This window comes from Eptatretus burgeri, chromosome 17 (genome assembly GCF_056783735.1).
Source record: "Eptatretus burgeri isolate ZD-2024b chromosome 17, Ebu_testis_v1, whole genome shotgun sequence".
Taxonomy (NCBI): domain Eukaryota; kingdom Metazoa; phylum Chordata; class Myxini; order Myxiniformes; family Myxinidae; genus Eptatretus; species Eptatretus burgeri.
In genome coordinates, this window is record NC_140977.1 from 4,341,080 (window position 1) to 4,362,453 (window position 21,374).

General features: G+C 40.5%; 1 protein-coding gene across 12 annotated transcripts in view; it reads right to left on the bottom strand.

Annotated features, from left to right (window-relative positions):
- The window catches only part of LOC147009144 (uncharacterized), a 73,288-nt gene that overhangs the window by 28,507 nt on the left and 23,407 nt on the right, over positions 1-21,374 (bottom strand). For 4 of the 12 annotated variants that reach the window (XM_085862803.1, XM_085862801.1, XM_085862800.1 and 1 more), the window contains 2 exons: positions 20,402-20,545; positions 15,387-18,106 (listed from right to left, as the gene is read on the bottom strand). The exons of 5 other annotated variants lie outside the window; for them this stretch is intronic. In XM_085862803.1, the coding sequence (XP_085718929.1) occupies positions 17,235-18,106; positions 20,402-20,545 (1,016 nt within the window). In that variant the 3' untranslated portion in view covers positions 15,387-17,234. Of the gene's footprint in view, positions 1-1,416; positions 1,587-15,386; positions 18,107-20,401; positions 20,546-21,374 lie in introns of those variants that run through there. 3 more of the 12 variants (XM_085862794.1, XM_085862795.1, XM_085862796.1) reach the window with 1 other exon arrangement.

Here is a 21,374-nt window from a genome sequence, read left to right on the forward strand (position 1 = left end):
CTGTCTGTCTGTCTGTCTGTCTGTCTGTCTGTCTGTCTGTCTGTCTGTCTGTCTGTCTGTCTGTCTGTCTGTCTCTCTCTCTCTCTCTCTCTCTCTCTCTCTCTCTCTCTCTCTCTCTCTCTCTCTCTCTCTCTCTCTCTCTCTCTCTCTCTCTCTCTGTCTCTCTCTCTCTCCATTTTGCAACAGGATGAGTCTCTTCCCACCTCTGCCACGTCAGAGTCGGAGCAGTGGAATTTTATTTTATTGATGTTTGTACATATTTTGTGTTTTTGTGAATACTCATGTCATTATAATAAAAAAAAAATTTACTTATAAAATAATGCTTGCCATTACCATTATTACCGCTTTTACCAAAACCCCAATGAAGCCCACGTAAACCGCTCATGGGTTAGAAATCATGCTGTTTTGAACGCATCTCCATCGAAAGAATGGCACAGGCTGGTAGGCGACATGAGTGGTCGCTATATAATTGCATACAAGTCATACAGTTTTTGACGGATCGGGCTGAAATTTTTTTGATAAAGAGGTTGATTATAGTGCGCATAAAAGCACAGAAGCCGATTTTTGATTTTCGAAAAAACAATTTTTTTAGAATTTTTCAAAAATTTCAAAGTCCTGTTGCTAGACAACGGTGGTGTCCATAGCAACGGTGCTCAAAAGCGTACAACTGGATCGTGGTATGAACCTACCAGTCAAGTTTCATCAAAATCGGTTGACTCCTCTGGCCTCCAGAGCTGTCCATTACATACAAACAGACAAGCCGGTAGGCGACATGGGTGGTCGCTATATAATTGCATACAAGTCATACAATTTTTGACGGATCGGGCTGAAAATTTTTGACAAAGAGGTTGATTATAGTGTGCATAAAAGCGCGAAAGCCGATTTTTGATTTTCGAAAAAATATATACCTGTATATAAAAATATTTTTCGGATTTTTTCAAAAATTTCAAAGTCCCGTTGCGAGGCAACGGTGGTGTCCATAGCAACGGTGCTCAAAAGCGTACAACTAGATCCTGGAATGAACCTACCAGTCAAGTTTCATCAAAATCGGTTTCCTCCTCTGGCCTCCAGAGCTGTCCATTACATACATACAGACAGACGGAAAACCTGAGAATAACAGTAGTCTAGCGACCACCCAATAATGACCCCTTTTAGCACATTTTCGATTAACGCCCTCTTTTCCAGGTATTAATGTATTCGCAAAACGAAGTATTACTCTATTCCAAGATGGTGGATCGCAAATGTGAGGACGTCACACGCACACTGTCTCTTATAAGTTATGCGCCCATTCACCTCAGGTTCCCCAACTCAGACCTTCGTGAGATTCCCCGTTTAAAATAGTTCCTGAAAGAGTGCACAGTACGAGTCAGCACAGACTCGGCTGGAAGTGCAAGGTGTGGAAAGAATGGCACATACCGGGTCCTGACTCCTTATCATCCTCGGGTGGACCAACCCTGGACACACAGTCCATGGGAGAACCTCCAAGAATGACCGCGTTTCCTCCATCGGAGGGACTCGTGGATCCTGGAGGGCTCACTTTGTGATCTTCAGCGGAGAGATCTCGGTTCATAGTGCACCAAAGGGGACTGCAAGGTAGAGACGTAGAGTGCAGTAAAGAACAGTACTGTAACTCTTCCAGGTACATTGCAATAAAATACAGTACTGTACTATAAAGTCGAGTGCAGTAAAGAACGATACACGATTATAGAGTGTGAGGTATTCGAGTAAAATGAAAACATGTTCCCCTTACTTTCGCCAAACCATCGTATTGTTGCGGGCCGGGGTCCGGTGGCGAGAACGACCGCTAGATGGGGGAAGTTACGTCGTCTCCCACCAGACTCCCGGAATTGTAGGCCGTCGCTCACAGATAATTCCATGGGTCACTGAACCGACCATGGATGCCAATACTTCAACTGCGTGGTGTAGGGTCTTTTTGTCTAGAATCAATTTACCTAATTAACCACGCGGTTTCGACTACCGGGGAACCACGCCCTCGGTACGCCTTGCCCGAACCGGATCACTCTATCAACTACCAACTCCGGATCGGATACAGCCGAGCGGAACTGCCAAGGACGTACTGGCTATAATGAACAGATTATCGGGGACAAAGACCCGGCTAAACTCAGATCCGAACCATGCTGGACCAATGAAGGAAAAGACAAAAACGAACTGGGAACATTTCTACAATAATTTATTTACACTAAGCGAGGAAATTCATGTGGTACAGGAAGAGGTTTATTGGTGTGTTATGCAGAGGACAGAAGAGAGATGTAGTGCGACAATTTTACAAGAACTTACAAAAGAGGAAACAAAGCAGACTTGTTGCGAGAATAATACAGGCAAGATTTACAATGATCAAATAACTTATACAATGCTACTTTTAAGACAGACACATTTTGCTACTATAATGTAATGGAGAGACACAATGCTACTAATAATTCACATTTTGTATCCCACTGAGCAGCCGGATCTGCATCCGACTTAACCAAGATCTAATCAGCTTCTTCGTGTCACCTACCCAACTCATCCACCTCGTTTTGTCATAATCCATCCATAACTTTTTTTAAAGAAAAACTCAACATCATGAAATTCAACAAAAACAAAAATATTCAAATTATGATCAAAAAGGTATTTTCTGTTAATTAGGTCACAATCTGAAAAAGGGACAAGACACTCATAAAATATCAGGTGCACAACATCAATGTAGGTCCACCATTGTGATGCAAGAACATTGGAAGGCCAATGAGATTCCGCATTCACAAAATTGAGCGATGACAAAAAAATAATAATAATATTAAATTAATTTTTAATAAAATAGAACAATCACAAACCTCGACACTCTCTAACCTACTCGGAGGAGCATGATGTAAATTCAGTTTAAATGCGCTTTGGTTATCTTGAGAGCAATTTCATTGTGATTTAAAAAAAAAATCTTGCCGAGAGTTCCGGTGAAAAATGTTTAAAAACATCTATAATTGGGTCATGATGTTAAAATTAGACGTCAACTCAGAATTATTTACATTCCAATTGTTGATACAAAATTTCATTCCAAAAGTGGCAGAAAAAAGAATCGGGGACATCCTAAATGGTGGTTTCGTACTCCTGGAGGTGTAAGATCTTCATCTTTAACCAGGAGGAGTATGACGTAAATGACACATAAATTACACATCTTAGTCAGATGTGTAGTCAGATAAAAACAATGGGATCCTTCAATATATTGACGATAACGCCACCATTTGACGTGACTAGTTACACGGCGCCCCGCACGCTGCGGCTAGGCCTGGATTAAAAAAAAACAAAAAAATAAATTAATTCAAACAGAACATGAAAATGAAATCACCAAAATGTACCAATTACGTTCAGATAACTAAGCTAACACAGAGATATGAAAGAAACTGGAGGAGGATGAAGAGGATCGGTGATTAGAACAGCTCGACACAAGGCGGGAACGAACAGTCCTTCACGATTTCATGGTGACAGATTCCCCACACGTGTTATCTGTATCTGTGATATCTGTAATCTGTAATTCTGTGATATCTGTAATTGTCACAATGGATGTGGTTTAAAATAAAAATAAAAATAATAAATCATTCAAATGGTCAGTGGAGACATTGTTGAGGAAGCCCCTGGGGCGGATTATAGTGGGGACAAATGGGGCATTACAGCTCAAGCAGGGCCCCAGATTTTGACCGGCCCAAAGAAATCGAGTGAATAAAATGTTTGTCTTTTTACAAACGAAAATATCTCTCTGGACATGGTCCAAACCTGGTTACCTGTTCTGTTCTGTAGCATGGAATTGAGGTTTTCTCAGCTCGTGCAGGTAAGATTCTGACGTGATGATTCTGATATATTGTGCTGTGATTTCAAAACTCAAGTGTACAAAATTGAGTTTGTAAATGATAACATTATAATTTATAAGTTACATTACAACTTATAAGATTAAAAAAAAAAAAGATTTGAAGACAACACGAGTGCGAAGAGGAAAAAAAAAAGAGGATGTTTTTCTCAGCTCGTGTCGGTTTAAGATCCATGATGATTCTGATCATTTATATTCTGCGATTTCAAAATTTAAGTGTATAAAATTAAGTTTATAAATTATAACAAAATTTATTCCTTATATTGGAAGTTATAAGATTGACAAAAAAATAGATCCGAGGAGAGTCGTGCCGAAGCACGACCAACACCTTTTCATCGAGTGGAAATCAGTCTCTCAATGGGAGACGGTGATGAGAGCCTCGTATTTTGGCGGGGTCCGGGTCTGGTGTCGGATTCCTCAGTCTCTGAAGAATATAATAGTTGAGGAGTCATTTAGGGGATTGATCCCTCCATTGAAATTGATGATATCAAGAGCCATTTAGCTGAGGTAGGAGTTGTTGACGCCCGCCGTCCCACCACGGTCAGGGATGGGGTCAAAGTCAATACCACCTCGGTGGTTTTGTCTTTTGGCAACCCAGTCCTTCCCACAAAAGTTTTCCTGGGGAAACAAGCCTTCACTGTACGGGAATACATTTGAGCCCCCTTTAGATGTTAGTACAAGTGCCAAAAGTTCGGTCATACTGCTCCAGGATGTTGAGGCAAACAACGCTGTGGCAGATGTAATGGAGAGCGCGGATACGGAAGCTGCTCTAGTAAAAAAAATGTCTCCTGCTAACTGTGGTGACGACCACAGTGCAGCCTTCAGTTGATGTCCTGAATTGTAAATAGCTACCCACATCCAACTGGTGAAGACGCAGGAGACACTGTCTTGTGCTGAGGCTGTCCGGATGGTCCCCAAAATTCAGAAAATTAAGATCCCAGGAAACGTGGTTAGGAGCAAGACCAAAACTGAGGGCCCAGTCAACGTGCTAACCAAATCGGTGGGAGTTCAGACTGCGATGAAAGACACAGAATGTCAAACTGAGAGAGCAATCGTCGACGTGGATATGAATATTACAAAAATGGGGTTCACTGGGTTATTTTTTTTTTCACCCAAGTAGTAAACTGTACAGCTCAAGCGGGGAACAGATTTGGAGAAAATCAATGTTATTTCCGCTGCAGCCATCAGACTATCTGGGCTGGGTGGGGGTTTTCTTCCAAGAGGATGAATAAAATAATTCAGTGAATCAGGTCCATCTGATTTAAGGTCCATCCGAGGGACGGCACACACATTGATGAATCACCCCGCGTGTGAAACTCCGGGATAAGAGTTTGTAGCTGGGTCGGGATTCGAACCTGGGCTAGACAGTTTTGAAGCGAACGTGCATACCTCTATGGTTTCAGTGGTCTTTGGAATCCCAAAAGAGTACGTTCGAAACCAATTTTTAGTTTTTTTCTCATTATTTCTCTTCACGTTGGTGGAACAGCCGTTCGTGATGGTTAATTTGTTCGGCCTTTATTACAAAGTTAAATGGTTTTGTAAACTTATATTTAGTGAAACAAGATGTCACAATACATGTCCCCCTACCGATGTGATATTTCAAATAACCCGACGTACATACATGAAGCCAAAACATGCGTACGGCTTATGTGGATTTGTAATACATCGTGGTTATATACCTGGGGTCATTCCAATCCAAATTTACTGGGCCATGGACTAACACCTAGGCCTGAGTCATCAATTTATTGGGGTTCAGTCAAGCCAGTTGTCCAGCCAATTGGTGTGAAGCAGTGGGGTGGACCAAGCCAGTTGTCCAGCCAATTGGTGTAAAGCAGTGGGGTGGAGTCAAGCCAGTTGTCCAGCCAATTGGTGTGAAGCAGTGGGGTGGATCAAGCCAGTTGTCCAGCCAATTGGTGTAAAGCAGTGCGGTGGAGTCAAGCCAGTTGTCCAGCCAATTGGTGTAAAGCAGTGGGGTGGATCAAGCCAGTTGTCCAGCCAATTGGTGTAAAGCAGTGGGGTGGATCAAGCCAGTTGTCCAGCCAATTGGTGTAAAGCAGTGCGGTGGAGTCAAGCCAGTTGTCCAGCCAATTGGTGTAAAGCAGTGGGGTGGATCAAGCCAGTTGTCCAGCCAATTGGTGTAAAGCAGTGGGGTCAAGTCAAGCCAGTTCTCCAGCCAATTGATGTGAAGCAGTGGGGTGGATCAAGCCAGTTGTCCAGCCAATTGGTGTAAAGCAGTGGGGTGGAGTCAAGCCAGTTGTCCAGCCAATTGGTGTGAAGCAGTGGGGTGGATCAAGCCAGTTGTCCAGCCAATTGGTGTAAAGCAGTGCGGTGGAGTCAAGCCAGTTGTCCAGCCAATTGGTGTAAAGCAGTGGGGTGGATCAAGCCAGTTGTCCAGCCAATTGGTGTAAAGCAGTGGGGTGGATCAAGCCAGTTGTCCAGCCAATTGGTGTAAAGCAGTGCGGTGGAGTCAAGCCAGTTGTCCAGCCAATTGGTGTAAAGCAGTGGGGTGGATCAAGCCAGTTGTCCAGCCAATTGGTGTAAAGCAGTGGGGTGGAGTCAAGCCAGTTGTCCAGCCAATTGGTGTAAAGCAGTGGGGTCAAGTCAAGCCAGTTCTCCAGCCAATTGATGTGAAGCAGTGGGGTGGATCAAGCCAGTTGTCCAGCCAATTGGTGTAAAGCAGTGGGGTGGAGTCAAGCCAGTTGTCCAGCCAATTGGTGTAAAGCAGTGGGGTGGAGTCAAGCCAGTTGTCCAGCCAATTGGTGTAAAGCAGTGGGGTGGAGTCAAGGCAGTTATCCAGCCAATTGGTGTAGAGCAGTGGGTTGGAGTCAAGGCAGCTGAACGCTGACCCATGTATAATATAAGTGACCACCTCTCTTCAGGACTGGTCTCCCATATCTACTGCACCTGATCTGAGAATTCTTCCACAGAAACTGCTCTCTTTCCGTCATGCACAGTTCATCCCATCTCGTCTTCAATTATCCGACCTTTCTACCACCTCCTTTCTGGTCTTGCACCCTCTTGTTCTTTCCATGCTTCATCCCCTCCCAGGTTTCTGCAGGGCTCACACAGTCTGCCATCAATCCCTTCTGATCAAACTACCTAAATCCAGGATCATTTCTCACCTCCACTCATTTGTTCTTCCTTTGTCCTGCCTGTGGAATCAACTTCCACATCCTCCTCAATCTCATCCTTCACTCCAGCTCTTCCAGACGGCTGTTCTCCACCATTTCAGATTGTCGCCAATCCAAAACCATGATCTTTTCTCCCCTCATTAACCCCACCCAAATCCCTCTTTCCAATCTTCCAGTTTTCCCTCCTTTAAGTTTCCTTCTATATCCATCTTGTCCATCCCATGCATGCGTGTTTTGTGTCCTGTGTTTGTCTGTTACGTCCTGATCCGTTCAGTGGATGAAGACCTGAGTGCAAGAAGTACTTTAGTCACAAAATAACACTTTTGAGATATTGAGGATCAAAGTTTTCAAAACATGCTGCAGATACTTTTTTTTTAAGGTGGCATACCATGGAGCCTGCTGCTGGTTGCAGGGGCTATACAGAGCAGACAACCCCTTTTTGTCGAAAAAAAATAATCCTTTATTACGAAGAAAACGAGAAAATTAGTTTTGGATTTAAGTACTTTTTGTGGCTAAATACCTGGACTTGGGTACTTTTAACACACAAACCCTTTATTGCTCATTTTTTGATTGCCAAACAGTCATTTATTCTACGTCTCCTTGCCTTTCGTGGTTTAATTTTATGCAGAAATACTCAGTGAACTACAATATTACCCAGTTAAGTCCAAAATTACTCAGTTAAATCGGAAATTAATGTCCTAAATAAAAGAAAACTTAACTTTGGCGCCAGTCGCATTTCACATCACAAATCCCTCATTCAGCAAAGTCCTCCTACTCAGAAAGTTTGCATCAAAATCATACCAGATCGGAAATATTACAACAAAGTCAACTCTTAAAGAGTATAAAAATACCATGGCCACCTTTATGAGGGCTCAAAAGCTGATGACGAATGTAGTGCCTTTTTCAGTACCAGCAAAGTTTAATGCATAGAAACTACATACCTGATGCTTTGGCATCCTTCATTCTCTTTCTAGCCCAGTCTCCAGGGTTTCTTTTACGTTTTTTGCCCCGTCATGCCTGTTACCAGGGTTATCCTTATTCACACCATGCTGTCCAGCCTCCAGGGTCGCCATTTTCACAGCATGTCACGTGACGCATACTAGCATTTTGATTGGACAGTCATGGACTTAGGAACTTCTTGCTCAAACATTATGGACTTGGGTATTTCTTGCACTACATTTTAGTGAATTCAACCATGACCATATACCAATATACAGGACTTGAGTACTTATTTCGGAATTTTATGGTATCAAATGATGCTCTGGCCATTTTAGATTATAGTACTGGTGCCAGCTCATTTTTTTTAAAAATGTGACTTAACTACTTCTTGCACCCAGGTCTTCACTTGCTCTTCCATAAGCCTTGACACTGTATTCAGCAAACCTCCTTTCTACATAAGTTCTTTACCATTTTGAATGTGTCTGCTCCCACCAAAGCCAGGAACAGGTTGGTCGTTTTGCCATCGGCGATTGCATTCGTCGCTATGAATGCATCTGTCTGCGTACTCGTCAATGCACTCCACTTTCTCATCAAAATCTCCGTCTGGGAACCCCCCCCCCCCAAAAAAAACAGCAAAAGCTCCAATACTTCCAAACACAGCCATGTTTTGCTATATTTATTTGTGTTCCACAACAATGGACGATCCTCGTCGCCAATTTGTTGTATCCTGGACAAGTAAATACACAGAATTATTCCAGTCTACATTCCTGAGTGGATCAAACATGACTTCGAAGAATGGAAGCTATGACTTTAGCTTCCTTCGCATTCCACTACACAACAGGTAGCGGTTGCCGGTTGTGAAAGGTAGGTGCTGATCATCACATGCACACGACATAACTCATTGTTCAAAATGTACGTCATCCACAACCTTGTAATTAACTGAGATCAAAGATGGAGACATTCCTTATAATCTGACATTAACCTGAAGGCTACAATATCGATCGTTTGGCTATTCGTACGATTTGAACGTGGTTGGATCATGAATTTTCGCAATGCCTGACGGTAGCACAAAGTGCTATTGTTTCTTAGTTCCGAACTCAGCTCTCCGACAGGATTACCAGGAGGCACAAATTGTTTATAAAGGGTCATTTACAGTCTGAAATTACCTCCGCCACCAAAGGTGGACCGAGGTTATGTTTTCACCCGTCTCTTTGTCGGTTTACCTGTGAGCAGGATATCTCCAAAAATTATGGATGGATTTGGACGGCATTTGGTGGACATGTTGGGTGAGTGACAAGGATGAAATGATTAGATTTTTGATAACAATTTGGATTCGGATCCAGATAAGATGATTTTAAAAAAATTTTAAAGTGATTCTTTACCATGAAGTCATGCGGCCAAAAAGGATTAAAATAGCATGATATCTGAAAAAGTTGTGGATGAATTCTGATGAAACTTGGTGGACAGGTTGCGTGTGTAACAAGAACAAGCTGATTAGATCCTTGGATAAGGTTCGGATGCAGAGCTGGCCTATCGGTGGGATACAAAACGTAATCTGAGTCTTCTATCTTACCATCAATATGGCTTTTGTAAGGCAAGATCTACTGGTGATATCGTTTATGTTACAAATGTCTGGGCTTCTTCTCTGAGAGACTTTGGGGGAATACTTTGTTGGAGGCCTTGATATCTCAAAAGTCTTTGACAGAGTTTGGCATCAGGGTCTGATATCCAAGATTCCCTCTTTCAGCTTTTCTCCTTCACTCTGCTTTCGCATATTAAGCTTTCTCTCTGACCGCTCTATCTCCGTAATTGTGGATGGTTCAACATCTTCCTCCTTCCTTATCAACACCGATGTCCCTCAGGGTTCTGTCTGATTTCCAACGCTCCTCCTTCTTTATATCAATGACCTTTCTTCCACAAACAACCAAATGCACTCGTATGCTACTGACTCAACAATACATTCCTCCATGTTTTTCACATCTGCTCAATCTTCCCTCACCCGATCTAGATCTCGTTTCATCACAGCCACCTCTTTAAATTCGGATTTGGACAATATTTCCCAGTGGGACAAATGTAACCAAGTCAAGTTTATTGCTTTTAAAACTTAACTTCTTCCCATCTCTCTCTAAAACTCCTCTCAACTCTCCAAGCTCTTTTGAAAGCTCCACAATTGCACAATGTGATACAATAAACCTACGAGGTATTACCCTTACATCAAATTTATCCTGGAATCCACACATTACACAAATAGCGAAGTCTGCCTCAAAGAAACTATGAGTTCTCTTTAGATATTAAAGATTCTTCTCCTCTGAACAATTGCTTCAACTATATAAAGGACTGATTCGTCCTTGTATCAAGTACTACTCTCACATCTGGGGGATGTTCCAGCTCCACATACAGGGCGTTTTATTTATTTATTTGAGAACCCTAAATAATTCCCATTCACTAAAAAGTACATACGTTATGAGCCTAATATTTTGCATAAATGTAGCCTAATGTTACATAAAGACGTAACATGATCCTGAGAGTTATCAGGTATCACGTGATTTATCACATTACTCGGCAGTGACGTTTAACGGTTTTCACTGTCATGCCATGGTGCTCACTGCGGAAGAACGCATGTTTCTCGTCGAACTTTACATCAAGAATGCATCCTTTATGGGAATGTCAAATTGCATTTAAAAGTGGCTTTGGTTGTCATACCAAACCTTAAAAATCAGTGATATGGAAACTGGTGAAGCAGTTCAGAGAAACAGGCTGCGTGAAAGTTAAAAAGCACATGCGCCAGCCAAGTGTTGTTATTCCAGAAAAAGTGGATAAACTGCGGGAAGGAATGGAAGCAAGCCCAAATAAATCTCTGAGATGTTTAGCACAACAAGCTCACTGTTCATATTCGAATGCAAGGAAGGTGGTCAAGACACAAAAACTTTATCACTACAAAATTCATGCAGTGCATGAGTTACTGGAGCAAGATAAAGAGAAACGTGTAGCCTACTGTGAGTGGTTCCAGAGGATGATGGTAAGACAAGACACGACAAGACAATGTTTTGGATGTTATGTTTTTTTTTTTACAGACGAAGCATGATTGGGTATGTAAATTCACAAAACACTCGTTTATGGCAAAGTGAACAACCTTATGCAATGCATCAAAGGCCATTACATTCCAGGAAAATTGGTGTTTGGTGTGCTGTAAGTTGGTAAAGAATTATTGGCCCAATTTTCTTCTCAGAAACAGTAAACTCACAGCATTACATTAACCTAATCCATGTGTTTTTCTGGGGCACCTTACAGAAGACGAAATCAACCAAGGATGGTTTCTGCAAGATGGTGGGACGAGTCGCACTTTACGAAACAGCATGAACAAACTTGGGCGACTCTTTGGTGACCATGTAGTGTCCAAGTCATTACGGCCATCTCCATCCCCAGATCTTACGTCGCTAGATTCCTTTTTGTGGGGATATTTGAAGAAGGTGTACGCTACAAATGCACATGCTCTTGGTGAATTAAAAGCAATAATCAATAACACAATCAGCAATATCCCCCCAAGAAATGCTACACTCTGTGTTGGAGAGCATGCTGCAAAAAATGAATTTGTGCCTGCAACATTGTGGTGGACACTTTCAGCGCTTCATTTAAGGTAATCAATTGTGTGCACCATGTCACATCTTCCTGTAACAATCGACTGCATTTACGCAAAATATAAGGTTCCTCACTGATATAGTTGTTAGTGTATGGGAATTATTTATGGTTCTCGAATTTAAAAAAAAAAAAATCACCCTCTACTTACTGAACAGAATTGATTCCAAAGTAATCCAACTTATCAACTCTCCCAATCTGACTTCAAAACTCGACCTGCTCAATTATGCAGCAAAGTTGCCTCTCTTTCTCTTTATTTTTTTTTGTTATAGATATTACTTCGATTTCTATTCACACGAACTTGCTGCTTGTGTACCTCCACCATAAGCAAGACCACAAAATACTCGACAAGCCACTTCATCGCATGATTATTGTGTGGCAATTGGCAACTCGAGGTGGGTCGTTATGATATTTGTTTCTTCCCTTTCACTGCCAAACTCAAAAAAAAAAATTAAAAGAATCACACTTTGCCACATGTGAAGCGATTTTATGATGTAATATATCACAACACTCTGAATGCCTGCCCCAACATGCCAACCCCCTCTCACCAATAAACCACTCTCCTCCCAGCGATCATACAAGGTTGCATTACTGAGGTCCAACTAAAGTGCCTCTGCGTGATCATACACTCTTCTTCTGGGACTTGATCCTCTATCTATATCATCCGGGGCTTAGTCCTCAAGTGTCCACTGTGGTGTTTAGCAGAAGGGGGTGAAGCACCATCCGTGCCCCCAAGAGTGTAATCTGCTGGGGACTTTGTTTGATGTGTGGGGACATGACCCATTCATTAATTTTGTTTTCTGAACTTCTTGTGACTAAAATGAATCTAAAATCTCTTCTTTCAAATCATACAATTTAGAAGTCCAAGGGACAATGTCAAAAATATCAACAATCTTAAAAAAAGATACTAGTATATCGCTGGATGTAACCGTTGGCAAATGAGATTTCCATCTGTAAATTCTAACAATATCAATATCACCGACGTTAAGCTTAGGTTTTCTCAAGTTAATCTCTTTTTCATATTCTATTCATATAATCATATGTTTTTGATGGTTTTGATTTTGTTGAGGAATGGACTGTGTTGTTTTAATTATCTACAATATCTTCAATAAAAGATACCCATTTTTGATCACCGAGTTGAGTAAGTCTCTTATCCAATCACTCTTTCAAAGTGTGATTAAAACACCCGATGACAACGGCTTCAGGTCAGGTCAGGTATGGGAGCATGTGCCAGAACAGCATGTCAACGGCTTCACCTTCATTAAAAGTGCTACACAATGTAATATCGTTATCTTTAAGAATTTTTTTAATGTTCTATTATAGTATTCAGTTCGCTCATAGGTCTAATTTATTTGGTTTCCTTTTATTAAATATCTGTTGGAATGCCAATGCGAGAGTGATATCCCTTTTATTTTTCAGAGGAACAACCCATGCATATCTCAACCTTAAAGAGCAGGTTGCGGGTCACCAAACATGTTCTGAAAATTTATCAATACGATTATATGTGCATTAAATAGTTCGATGCAAACTATTGTGGTTGCCTAACTATTGGGAAAATTAATGAAATTTAACTCCGAAGTTGTTATTTATTGAGGCTGTTGAAAAAAACAGCCGAGTACCATATATGGATGGTGACGTCACATTCTCCAAAACAAAGCGGACGCTCACTCGCTCATTGAAGAAGTGTCCAGTTCAGCAGGCTGTTCTTTTGCTTTTTTGAGCTTGCAACTGTCTACAAAAATCCTTTTTTATTTTGAATTATTGTAGAACAAAGTTATTTGGATATTTGTACATCATGCCTCGTACGTGTGTCGTCATGTTTTGCGAAAATGGCTGGAAAACGGGTAATCGCTCCCACAGATTCCCGAAGGAATGAAACATTCGCCGGCAGTGGATAAGATTTGTACAAACAAAATGGGCAAATTTTCCTCCAAAGAAAACGGGTAAAGAGGACCCTTTGGATAGACTTGTCATTTGTGGTGACCATTTCACAGCCGAGGATTACGAAGGCATAAACACATCCGATCACCACTCTGTGAATACGAGTTGTTGGTTGACAAGTTCTCCAGATACTGCTCTGTCACAGAATCAATTGTTGAGTTTAAGTGGGAAAAACCTTGAAATGTATTCTTAAAGAGTACATGGAAAAACACAAGCCTGAAAAAAAATTCTCAACAAATCAACTTATTGTTGATTAAATTACTTTTTTTTAACAGCATCAGCAAATTGGGCTCTTTCATTTCAATTGTGAAAAGTTGATCAATTTTCAACTTTTTTTTCTAAATTTGGTGGAATATTTCCCAATGAGGCGAAACATGTTTTGGTATTTATATGCCACAACAGTCTCTTGAAAGTTGGGGTTTGTTCTAACTGTTCACTTTCGCTGGGGTCAAGCTCAGCTGTCAGAAAGACTTCAACGCCAAGACTACGGTGAAAAATATATTTGGGTCCATTATTGATTCATTCTATTTCTGACTCTTGAGTGACTAGAGGGTTAAAAGTATTATATCAAGTCACAGACGAATCAAAATTTACATTATTTTATGCATCGAACAAGAAAATGAAAATCTACAAACCAATCTGTCTGGTGGAGTCTGTCAGTGTCAGTCCTGCCACTTGTACATGAAATAGGCTGTTTTCTGGCACTTGCAAGTGGCTCAAATTTACATGGCTCAGGGCCAGAAACTCCATAGTATAAATTCCCATCATCCTCTGACTTGTGCTCGGCAATATCGGAATGAAAACACTCAATTGAAAACCCTGAAAGTTTTAGTGTCCTGGGTCAAATCCTCTCAGAGGAGTAGATGATGATAGACATATTTTCTCTCCACTAGTGGGTGGTTCATTTTATTTGCAGAAATTTGTGTTGATACTAGATAATTATTTTCAGGTGCTCTTGTGGTAACTACCAGGCAATGGCAACAGGTGTTTGATTCACTGCTCAAGTCATCCATGTACAAATGCTGGTAGCTCATAGAGATGGTGTTGCAGTTTCGAGCAACGGCTGTTTCTTCTGATTAATCGTGGGTATGGCATCCTCTCTCAATCGTGGTGAATAAACATAAGATCAAGTCATCTCTGTTGTTTCATAACAATGCTCTGTAAAATGTTCAGAGTACAAAAGCGAACATTTTGCAGGCCCGATCCACACTCGGGTATTTCAGAAACCTCGTCCAATTTCTGGCAAATTTAGGGTCTTTCAACCATTGGTGGGTGTTGCATGAAACCATCTCGGATTGTATTACTATACAAGCACCAAGGGCACATCGACTCAGGATACTTGCGGAAAATCAAAAATTATATCAGCCGTTTGAGTTAAATCATGATACAACTTGGAGACAAGATGGATATGACGATAAACTTCCTGATGCTACGTCACGGCTCATCTGAAGACGACTATTTTGATATTTAATTGCAAATTTACATTCTTTATAATTCGGGAATTTTAATATATTTCTTTGTAATTCGTTTTCTTTCTGCACTTAAGACAATAAACTGACATCATGGTATTTATTTACTGCAACATTAAACATTACTATATGGAGATAAAGTATTTATAACTTTCAATATATATATATATATATATATATATATATATATATATATATATATATATATATATATATATATATATATTCATATCTTAATTTGTAAAATATAAAGTATCCTCAAAAAGTCTTTGGTTTATCATCCATTTATTTGACAAAAAATGATTCAATTTAACCCTTCAAGTCAATTACACCAATATCAATAATATAGTCTTTTCCTTCTTCCTCTCCGCTTTATTTTACTTTCTTTTGCTCTCTCTCTCTCTCGTGTGTCTCTCTCTCTCTCTCTCTCTCTCTCTCTCTCTCTCTCTCTCTCTCTCTCTCTCTCTCTCTCTCTCTCTCTCTCTCTCTCTCTCTCTTGTTCATTCATTCCCTTGCTTTTGTCTCAGTTACAACGCTACCCAACTTTCAGTTCATACCCTCCACTCCCTTGCTCTTGTATGAACCTCAATATTGTAGAAATAAATCATCTCATAATTAAACTCATCATGACACTCAAATATGTTTCGAGGAATGTAATTGCAAGAAAAGAAACGCTACACGATACAAATACTTTGAGAACCAACATTCTGGTTAAATTCACATTGTAAGGCAAGTTACATTCACAGTCAGAACACTTCGTTTTGAGATTTAAAAAATGAACAATATGATGTACATGATGAGACATTTCAACACAACATTATTTTCTGCCTTGTGGAAGAAGAACCTTAGCTTCACAAGTGTATTATTTTAGCCTGGAATATCTAATCTTTCAGTAAATGAAGACACATGGGCACAGGGGGGAGAAACTTGTTGAATGAAGCACAAATACATATATATATATATATATATATATATATATATATATATATATCATATTTAATAATGTTGAGCTATAGCTACCTTTGATCAGCTTTCTTTCATGCAAGGGAAATGTTATTTCACATTGTCTCAGAAAAAAAACATGAAACATTAAGGAATTAAGTTTGTGCTGCTTTTGAGGCGGATGGCACTAGTTCATCCTTTTGCTTTTGTGCAGTGCTTTGTGTCATATTGAGCATCAGATATTCTTCTTCATGGGAAAAGGAGCAGTTTCTGTGCATTTTGTTGAGCTCCATTAGGCCATATCTGTTTATGATATATTTGGTGACCCTCCTGTACTCAGAGGTAGCTGGACGATGCTTCATTTCCCAGTTCCTGTGTTTATGTTTTTCAGTCAATATTTATTTTGCTGGTTTTTGATGGTTTGCCTGATATGATTGAGCACTTTCCGTACTCATAATCAGCCAAATTCTATTTGTAGATCCCACATCATATCTTCATGCCTGGTATTTTGGTCTTTCCTTCCAACTAAGGTAGTATCAGTATTGTGTTCAATTTTGTATACTTGCATGCATTTTATAATCCATGAATGTGGGACACCAGCAAAGACTTTTTTTGGAATCCATCCAGGCTGTAGATAAGTTGTTTTGTAAGACCTTGCAATTTTTGAGGATGGTTTTGTTTTATAATAAATGGTCTATTGTTCCATGGCATCTCTCGTTGGTTGGTATCTTCATTTGCAGGTTTCAGACAATGGGAGGAAGTTCTCCCAGAACTCAAAATCTTCACCTCCTTTTTTTGGTAAAGGACCATGATGCATGAACCAAACTGTGAAACTTCCTTCTCATAGCCTATATTCCGAGGGTTCTTTTCAAAATCTTCACTGAACCTCTGACAGACTCGACTTGTAGCTCGTTTGGAATGATATTCCCCAGAATGATTTTTAAATACTCAGTGAGGGTTTTCTTTAACATTCCTGTAGCTCCCACTACAATGATATAGTTTGAGCTTTCTTCAATTTCCAAGTCCTCTTTCCTCATTTTTCAGATCCTGGGTATTTGCTCATTTTCCTGATTTTTGTAGCATTTAGTCCAAAGTCATTGGGAACCGAAACCTCAATCAACAATGCTGACTTTTCCTTTTTGTGTTTGAGCACTATGTCCGGACATAATGCGATGTTTGCAATGTCTCCACTTGATGGGATCATCTCACCATGTGTGAGCATTATTTGTTCATTTTCAAGGATCAGATTTGGTTTGTGTTTCCATGATTGTTCTGGGTAGCGGGATGATGAAATGTTTACAGTGGAATACTCTACAGATGTTACGTCTTTCTGTGTACAGCTGTTCCGACATGAGGGATTCTGTGATGTTTGTGTAAATTTGATGACTGATTAAATTCCTTGCCACATTGTGAACACTTGTAGGGTTTCACTCCTGTGTGTATCTTTTTATGTGTGTATAACGTTGATGAACGAGCAAAATCCTTGCTGCATACAGGACATTTATAAGGCTTCTCTCCTGTATGTACCTTTTGATGTGTTTGTAAAGATGATGAAGCAGAAAAATCCTTGTTACATACAGGACATTTATAAGGCTTCTCTCCTGTGTGTATTCCTTGATGCACTATCAATCGTGATAAATAGGTAAACTCCTTATCACAACCAGAACACTTGAAGGGCTTCTCTGCTGTGTGCATCTTTTGATGTGTTTGCAAAGACAATGAAGAAGCAAAATCCTTGCTGCATAGAGGACATTTATAAGGCTTCTCTTCTGTGTGTATCTTTATATGTGTGTACAAGGTTGATGAACGAGCAAAATCCTTGTTGCACGCAAGACATTTATAAAGCTTTTTTCCTGTGTGTTTTATAAGATGATAATTCAAAGATGATATGCAATAAAATTCCTTGCTGCACACAATGCACTTGTATGGCATCTTTCGTTCGTGTAATGTTTGACATCTCTTTAAATATGTTACCGAGCTAAACTTTTTCTGGCAAACAGAACACTTGTGCGGCTTATCGTTTCTTTCACTTTTCTCGAATGTTGTAATACAAATGTTGTTCTGGGTTAGAGCATGGCTATATTTGTTGACTTCCTGACAGCAAGTCTGCGTCATGTTCTGATTGAAAGAATCTTCTTTGTCAAACAACTGGGAATTTGCCTTGGAATATGAAACCTTTTCCATGCCATTCTCTGCAAAGACAACAAGAAAAAGAGCAATCAGAGATTGCATATCCTCGCCATGACTTGTTTTGTTTGGTGTTTGTAAACTGGTGTGTTATGTAATTAATAACAGACATAACTAAAACTGCCACATTTATAACTGCTGGCAGTGATGACCGGGTACCAAGACGTCCCACGTTGATGCAACCCCGCTTTGATTGGACACTTGACCCTAACCCATGGCATTTATTATTATATAATTGAATTCAGAATGGGATTTAAATTAATTCAATTCTAATCAAATGGAAGACCAAATAGGTACACTCCTGTACTGGAGTAATCCGAAGGAATCCGAACAAGCGAAAAGCAAAGATGACGTCATCAGGAGGAACCTGGATAGGACTCGCATTTCGGCTGCTACTCCTCTTCCTTCAAACCCATCCTGGTGCAGCCAATTGAGCCTAATTCAAAAAATAAATGAATAAATAAAAACTTAGATCAAAACAATTAAATAATTCTGGCTGCCTGGACCATGCGTTCAATCAGGTTGAAATTTAAAACATATATTCCTCATCAGCACTACATCATAATTCTCAAGTTTCACGTCGATTGATGAAGCACCTCAAGAGAAGTATATTTTTTAAAGATTATCGCTCAATCCAATATGGTTGCCAGACCATGTGACATCAATTATTCGTGAATACCCTGGTATCCAAGGCTTGGGGAACATTAATGTGAAGTCGCTCCTCGATCTAGTTCTAGTAGATCAATTAGTATGGTGTTCGCGCAGGCGTGATAGATGACCCTCAAATATTTTCGTACTGATCGGATGTAGCATTCCATGCATGCAATTATGATGTCATAATGAAAGCATCTATGACATCATTTTTTTTTAAATCGCTTATTCCCCATGAGGTAGTACTTGCCATGGCCAAGTTTCAATTTTTTTCCTTCATGCGGTTTCAGAGATGCAGAGGTCCAAAGTTTTTCCTTTTTTTTCCAACACGGCTGCCACACCACGTGACCTATGACGTCATAATTATATTAAAACATTCTACATGCGTAGTTGCTCTGATGGTGATCCCAGGTTGACTGAATATCAGGAGCAGATGATAGAAATCAGTCATTAAGTGAAATGGCTAACTGCAATCCCTGCCAATCTGCCTGCGTGAGCTACCAGACCCACTGGTGCTGATGTGGCTCTCTGGGAATAGCCAGAGAGATTTTGACTCTCACAATCATTTGATAATAATGAACGGATTCGAGCAGAGGAGTTAAAAGTTCGTCCATGTTGTCTCGGAGAGAGATGGAGATGGAGTCGTCACTGTTTGGAGGACAGTACAAAACACCGACAAACTAGAAGGGCACTCTGTAGAGAGCATACCTCCGCCAGGCTGATTAGTTTACGTTTTGTATCCCACTGATCGGCTGGATCTGGATTCAGACCTGAAGTAAAATTTAATTGGCTTGTTCTCGTCACCTAACCAACTCACCCACCAAGTTTCGTCCAAATCCGTCTCCAACTTTTTGAGATATCGTTATATATATATATATATATATCGGCTTCGCCCCAATCACTCAATGGGATCGATCGTGTATAGCCTTTTTTGGCTTCTGGTTGCATCATTGGTTAGGGGCATGGCTATGCTGCTGATGCAGTGCCCCGATTACTAGTACACTGGTGCTCATTTCACCGACCTCGGAAGGATGACGGGCTGAGTCAACCCCCCCGGTGTTAATTCAGCAGCCAACAGGGCTTGAACTCATGACCATAGGATCCCAAGACACCAGCCTAACCACCAAGCCAACGCCAGGCTATCTCTCAATGGTGAAGAATCACTTAAAAATTCCAGTAGTTATTTAAAAATTATCAGATCTGGATCCAGATCTTCACCAAAATTTAATCAATTCATCCGCGTCACGCAGCGAATCTGTCCATAATATTTCATGCAGATCCGTCCTCAACTTTGAGATATCCTGCACACAAACAAACAAACAGACAAACAACCAAACAGAAAGGGGTGAAAACATAACCTCCTTCACCTTAGGTGGCAGAGGTACATAAGGTACATAAAACATGCGTAGTATACGGAACAAAAGGGACAGAGTTAAAACAATAAGGTACCCTTTTACCCAGAGCTAAAACAAGCCTGTGCCTCTGTTCGAGCGACAGATGTCCTTGTTACAGAAACAAGCTTGAGTAGGAAGGAGCACACTGTATAAGCAGCTACATCCCCTGATATTATGTGGAACTTGAGCATTTCATCGTTCAGTGAATAAATCAAGTAGAAATGTGCTGTGTGTTCTATGCGCGGCTCTGCTTACCTTCAAGCAGTTGAGGAGCATTCTTCGTCTCCCTGGGAGGAGAATCACAAGGTTCGTGCTTTACACACTCATTGCTCAAAGCATCCTGGGAACTCTGAGAGAAGTCACCTTGAAAATTTTCTGTCTTCACTGGATGTACTTTACCTGCAAAGAATGCGATCTCATGTAATTTCAGAAAAGAGGAAAACGACTTCAGGAAACGATGTTGAAATGAAATGGTCAAACCTCCAAACACAATAAACAATAAAATAATCAAGAATTTTGGCAATTATAATGTTATTCTGCATCAACTGCAAAATGCACTTTAATTTCAACCGACATTGAACAATAATAATTCAACGCATCTGAAAGATTGAAATGAGAATGATGTAACAACGGACACAGAGATGATTACCAAATTGAGACAACATGGAGGGAAATAAATTCAGGTGGGCAACCTGTCTAGACATTTGGGAAGTTGAACAAGTGGAGGCGTATAAAGGAATGCGTGTGACCTGGAGCGGCCTGGCGATGACAGAGGTAGGGGAGAGGACAAGGAAGAGCAAGGCCAGATGTAAACTTGTATAAAAGATTGCCAGACTCGCCAGCACTGACGGTGTTCTTTGGGAGTGACTAGAGAGATGTTGACTTTCACAAGGATATGATCAGATGAACCAATTGGGACAGAGGAAGAGCAAGATACGTTGGTGGGGAAGTTTGTCATCACCAAATCCAGAAGGGAGGACTTGACAGTGACAGAAATCTGGGTGGGAAACGTTTTCAGATCGAGTCAGTCCCACTGAGTCACATAAGTCCTTTGCAGAAGGTGTCTGGTGAGAGAGGTACCAACACACAGCCAATTAGCATGGTGACAATTGAAATCACCACATATGGGGAAAAGAGAGTTGGGATGAGTGGTTAAAAGTCGGTCCATATTGTCTGAGAGAGAAATATATATGGAGTCGTCACTGTTGGGAGGACAGTGCAACACACA